We start from the raw sequence: 6,463 nt of genomic DNA, 5'->3' as shown, positions 1-6,463 counted from the left end.
GTTGAGGAATTTGTTATTAAGGCTAGAAGAGTGTTTTTTGTGTTGAAGAATTTATTTATTGAGTCCATAAGAGTGTTTTTAAGTGAAAATATGTAAAAATTTATTTTTGTAGTCGAAAAAAACTCTAATTTAATTTTTTAGCCACTTCACTAATGACTGAAAATTAGACATCCAAACAACATGTAATCTGCTTTTTCTAAAAAACAATTGATGGACTACGTGTCATTCATTCAATTTGAGAAGAAGAAAAAAAAATCATGCGTTCGAGTTTAAGCTAGAAAGCCATTGGACCTGGACTTATTTATGATGGCCTAGACATGCTAGGCTATCAAGGTCCATGCATCTGAATTTTTTTACTTATGTGTTTTTTCTAATAATTTAAATTTAATTTTATTATTTTGAAATATATTAGATATGTTATTTTAATAAATTCTTAAATTAAATAAAAATATTTTTAGATATTATTTTATTAAACACTGTTCATTTTTTCCTTTATTTTTATATTAGATTATAGAAATCTTTTTTTAACATTAGCAAGTTTTTTTTTTTTTTTTTTCTTTACTATGAACATCTATTTTAAAAAGGGCAGTTGCATTCGCTAAGGGCGAAAAAGTACTTCAGCAGAAGAGAAAAGGATCAGAAAACAAAATAATTCAGAACTCTATGATGCAGTAGGCATATGAACAATCACGTTTAGAGGCACTTCCTACATTATCTCTTATCAAAGAGAACTTCTCTACAAAATTCACAGCTTACAAGTAAACAGATTTGACCTTCGACATCGGAAGAAACCCTAAAATACCATCTACTTACATATCCTCATCCATTCAACCGAGATCATCATGTTTCAAAAGTTTACACGCACGATGACCACGAGTTCTTCTGCATCAAAAACACTGCCTCCATAGTACAGCATTGCACATCAGCATATGAACCATAACGCCAAGCTCAATAATTCAGCAACGAGTACTTCACTCTCAAAGCTATTCTGCCTTTCTCTACACCAAGCTTTCCACCTGTAACTAGCCAATGTCCTGGGGGATCTTGAGGCCCCTTTCTCATCTCGGACATATCAACAAACTTTGCCAGCTTGTTCCCTGCAACATTTCCTCTTGAAGCTGAACTTGTGTCACCAGAGGAGGTGTTATTTACAGCGGGGAATTTCTTTGACTTGTCATTGGGCATGTGGTCCCACAAGGATCTTCGTATTGTGCAGCCAGGTATCCTAGAATACAGAAGTTTCATGTACAAGACATTTCTTGAACCAAAATCCCACACTCCAAGCTGAGCCCCGGTGACAATATTGACACCAGATTGGTCACCAATAAAAGTTTCAGGGTTCTCAACTGGAGCAGTGCTCACATGAGAGAAATTCATCCATTTCACTGGTTCAAACCATCGGCTGTCCTGCTCCTCAGGTCCCTGCCACTTGGGAGCACCAATTGCAAAATGGGTGTCCCAGTATGGCAAAAGGATTTTAGGAAGAGATGCCAAGTGTTGAAGATGGATACGCAGGCGATTCTGCTTGGCTCCTTCCAGACGTAGTCGTAAACCTGTGACAGGCTTCCGTCCTACTGATATCTGTAGCCAAGTTTAAGTCAAAATCAAAAACCAAGTTTTGTCAAGGTTTACCCTTTACATTACCTAGTAGGATTGTCTTTTGGTTAAATTAGACAACCAATGGTTCCACCCGAAGAATCATGACCCCTCTACAGAGCATCCAATTAACAGTAATAAATTGTTTGGTGGCAGAACACTATTGACAAATTTCAGTTGCTACATATATAATGTAAATAATCGAGCCATCTTTCACTTGAGACAAAAATGTATAGAAAGGCAACAAAAGAATTTATACCTGCTCCTGACTGACATAAAGCTTTTGCCCCATCATGCTGAACTGCAAAGATGGGCAAACAGGTTCCTTTCTTTGGTGGCCAGGAAAATTGTCCTGTACTGGAGCCCAAATTCGAGGAATCTGGAACTCCAGAAAATACCTGAGCTCTTCTATCTGAGGTTTGTCTGGGCACAATTGTTAAAAAAAAAAGAAGACTGGCTGTTAGGAGTAGCACTACCTACTAGAAAAACAGCATTTAAGAGGGAGAGGATTCTGACTAAACAGTCTGCTTGTCTTACATTCAAGATATAGAGCAATAGCACGACTCAGATGCTCCTTTCCAGGTAGCCCAACAAGGAGATCTGTGATAGGAACAAAACTCATCTCAATGACATCAGGAGATGACTGTACAGTTCTTGCCCATTGAATATGATTTTGTTCCAAATCATCTCCTCCCCTCCTGCAGAAAGTGACTGTAACATGCTGCACAGACAAGAATAACCGAAAAAATGTTTAAGGCTTCAAGTTGATCTATCAAAGCAAGGTTTTGAACCTCAGGAATAAATAATGATTAACAGTGTAGGGATGATTTCTTGACAAAAGTAGAATTCAGATTCTATTCATGCAAATACAGAGTTGGCAAACAGTGACAACTTGTCAAATGCAATAAAATGAGATAGAATACTGAAAAAGAGAGACCCTTCTGTCCTGAAAAATCATGACAAGAATTGCAGGTAAACCTTCTAGACAAAAAAAGCCAAAAACCATTTGTTAATTCATTCCAAATCCAACCGATGCATCCTGGAAAACATCATTGCAATTGCAAATGGATTACAAAATCCAAACATGGAACAAATGTGGAAAATTCAGGACATCTGGAAGCAAACCTTTTTAAAGGAAAACATAGTTTAATTTGGAGTACTACACAGAGAATTCAAATAAGGAACTCGAATGGGAACTACAAGACAAATATATGGAGTAAAGCCTCATATGCTCAATTGAAGCATTAGGGTTAACATGTTCAGGAAAATTACGTTTGGATGGAATACTACTTTCCAACAAGCATCTTCCTATAAAAAATATTATATGCGTTAAAATGACAACAAAAGGCATCGTAAAACAGTTCAACAAAGAGAACATTTGACATCATAACCTCAGTGAGGTGAAAGAGTGATTATAGCTAAGAAGCAAAGAAAATGAACGATTTCTATACTTCTTTCCCAGTAAGATATGGCGCACTAGTTGGCTGAGGGTATATTCCTTGGCTGTTAAATATGCCAGAATCACCACCCTGCAAAATCAAGAATAATCTGTTTTAAGTCACAGGTGACCAAGTAAGGAAATGTTAAGGAAGGTAGACAACGAAATAAGGGAATATCCCGGGACTAGCCTTATCCTTGAGTTTCATAGGACCTGAACTCGTATGACCCTCCATGTCAGAAAACCTCTGATTTCCAATATCCTGTACATAGTGTTTAATCTCCAGGGTTGACAAAGGCGATGACTGGTGTTGTTTAACATATATCACATCCTTACCACCAATAGTTACAGAGGTAATAACGTGTGTTCCAAAATTTTCAATGAAGCTGGAAAAGAAGGATGCAATCGTTAGACAACTAAAGCTGTGATGCAAAAATATTCCTTCAGACTTCAGAGAATTAAAACCCATACCTCGCCAAGGATGGAGGATCCCAACAGTTTGGAACAGCCCTTTTAACATTTTCATGCAACACCAAGGGGGATCTCATAAGTTGGACCTTGGCAAGTGGGATATAATATCCATCCATAGAAAGGGTCTTTGAAACTGCAGCATCGATGTGCTTTGAACCAGTAAAACTAAAAGCAGAATTGAAGCAGCCAAGAGGAAGACCTCCTGATAGGTTGGCCTTTTGATTGAAGTACTCCACCATCTGCATTATTCGTCATGAGAAGAACATTAGAACAACTACAATGATTTCGCTCATTTAAAACAGCTTGTATCAGTATTTGAAGTAGGGGAAATATCAATACAATTCGTTTAGCAGTCAATTCTTAGCACCACAGAAGTTTGGCGAGCGTTATTTTATCTCAAAATCATTTTTAAGATTAAAAACAAAAACCCTCTTCAAACTCTAGACAATTAAGCGTCACTCACTACTAATCAACCAACAGAGCTGATGTCTTAATTTTCAGTTTGCATTTTGTAACTCCAGACATCATTCACTGCAGAAACTTGAGCACTCAAGATGGTTATAGCCCTCTGTCAAGATACAACCCAAAAGCTCTAACAAAAGGTCTTGAACTGATGCTCTAAGGAACATCAATTAACACTATAAGAAACAATCCAAGGAAATATCAAATAACTAGGCTTTAGACACATGAAATAACCAAGTTCCAATAAGCTGCAGAAATGATCCAGGAGACAAGTTAAACTTTCCATCCACTTGGTACTGGTGGCAAAAGCAACTAAATTGATCAAGTTCAATTCAAGCTATCTTCAATACCACTATATCCTAATACTCAAAGCCTCCAATACTAAACATGGATTCTTACAACACAGGAAAATAACAGAACTTCAAAATCAAAACCAGAAAAAAATAAAAAACCAACCTCGTAAAAAGTGCAAACACCTGAACTCTGGCGTCCACTTGGGATCAAAGAGTTTTTTATGTCCCTAGAAACATTAGGCAATACAATCCCACCACACAACAAAAGATCTCTAGCATGTTCCTGATCAATCTCCACCACTTTAGACCCAGTAACTCCTTTACAATACAACAACCTTGTATCATAGTTCACATCAAATCCTCTCCCAAGTGCTTGCACAGCGTTCATAGCTGTGTGCATTGCTGCCGCATTAACACTTACACCCTCTCCCATTTGAGCTAAGAACCCAATTCTTTGATAATCATTTAGAAACCCAAAAACCAATCTTTTCCTTCCATATTTTTTATGGGTTTTTCAGGAAACTCGAAAGGTCAAACTCCTCAAAACCCATTTTTCTAGTTTCTTGAATTGACTGCGAAGAAGTCTTCAAAGAAGTTTCAATCGACTAATCACTAATCCTCTAGATCTTGAATCCATGAAAAGAAAGTAGTAAAAAAAAAGTAATCTTGAATGAATCCACTGACTACGATGCAACTTTCTTTGTCTCTCTCTCTCTCTCTCTGTTTTTATGTACTTCTACTTCTACTTCTAAAGTAATGCACCAACGTAAGGCATTGACTCCAAGTCTTTAATTTTTAAGGGAATGTTAATGTGAGCGTGTTGGTTTGCTTAAGAAACTGACTGCTCCAACTTCTTTTGGGATTCTGACATGTGGATGGTAATTTATCCATCCGATAAGGAAATCATAGGTAGTCTGACAGTCAATATCGTGCTATTTTTTTTTTATCCTAACAATTAGAGGATATTCTGAACAGTTTTAGAGTTTAGTGTATCGAAATTATGTGACCGAGTATTAGTCAAGCTATTTCTTTTTAAATTAAAGCATTGATGGGAATCTTGTTTTATAATATAATTTCAAGATAATAATGCAAGGCAAACTCAATAGATCTCAAATGAATTTTGTCACATCTCTACTAGACAGTGATAGAATCCATGCCGTCCTTCTAGTAGTTCCTGGGCTTGTTTACGATGATTGGAACCATTTGATTAGGAAGGACATGCCAAAGCTTTTTACAATTATCATGCATATATTTGTGCAAAGTATACATTTCCCCTAACAATAATGCTATTTTTATCAAAATTATTTCTTAAACATTAATTGCTTTTACAAAATATCAAATTCACGCATGCGTGCACTGGGTTCCTGCCGGCTAAGCATTAGCCTAAGTACTTCAATCTGAGGGAAGTTGCCCAAATATCCAACCCCTTTTGGCTCCTTTTGTTGTGAGTGGGTTTCTTTAGTTTGACATCATGATTCCAAGTTTTGTTACATTGGTTGGAATTTGTTCTACCCTTTGTCTGTTATGATCCGCTTGTCAAATGATATGGCAGAGGGCACGGGATACTGTTTTCCTTTTGATCTCGACAAAATCATGAATACCAAGAGTACGTTTGTTTTGCGTTGGATATTTTAAATGTTAAATGTCTTTTTTTGTTTTAGTATTTTACAATACTTGATTTTTAAAATATTTTTTAATAATATATTTTACATGTAAACTATTTTTTAAAAGTGAGGAGAAAGTGGTGATGAGATAATATTGTAAAGAAGAAGGTGGTTGTGGGATGCTGATGGTGATAAGATAATAGTAGTTATAGGGGAGGTGGTTATGAGATGATGATGGTGATTATGAAGGAGATGATAGTAGTGATGATGAGATGAAGATAGTGATTATGGAGAAAAAAGGATGAGGTGGTGAGATGGTGTTGAAATTATGTTAGTTGTGAGATGTAGATGGTGGTTGAAATAGATAGATGAATGATATTGTTAGAAAATTATTATTTATAAAATATTTTATGAAATTTTATGAATTGAAAATATGTTCTAGTAAATTAATTAAGTTAAAAGATTAATTGTAAATTTTTTTTATTAACCAGCTTTTTTATATAATATTTTACTAGAAATAAACACAAGAAAATATTTTCTTGAAACAAACAAGAAAAATCTGAAAGATATTTTTCTATAAAATACTTTACTCAAAACAA

At 35.7% G+C, this 6,463-nt stretch overlaps 1 protein-coding gene across 1 annotated transcript; it reads right to left on the bottom strand.

Moving 5' to 3' along the window:
- Positions 1–634: 634 nt before the first annotated feature.
- Positions 635–5,032, bottom strand: LOC118048135 (MACPF domain-containing protein CAD1). The gene is made up of 7 exons (XM_035057700.2): positions 4,424–5,032; positions 3,506–3,744; positions 3,225–3,420; positions 3,048–3,125; positions 2,134–2,317; positions 1,856–2,019; positions 635–1,581 (listed from the first exon to the last, which is right to left on the bottom strand). Exons 1-7 carry the CDS (start codon positions 4,691–4,693, stop codon positions 949–951), a joined length of 1,764 nt encoding a protein of 587 aa, XP_034913591.1. The 5' UTR covers positions 4,694–5,032; the 3' UTR covers positions 635–948.
- Positions 5,033–6,463: the final 1,431 nt, after the last annotated feature.

The sequence above is a fragment of the Populus alba genome, chromosome 6 (genome assembly GCF_005239225.2).
Source record: "Populus alba chromosome 6, ASM523922v2, whole genome shotgun sequence".
NCBI classification, from domain to species: domain Eukaryota; kingdom Viridiplantae; phylum Streptophyta; class Magnoliopsida; order Malpighiales; family Salicaceae; genus Populus; species Populus alba.
The sequence above is the reverse complement of the archived record's forward strand: the minus strand, read 5'-3'. Positions and strand labels throughout refer to the sequence as shown.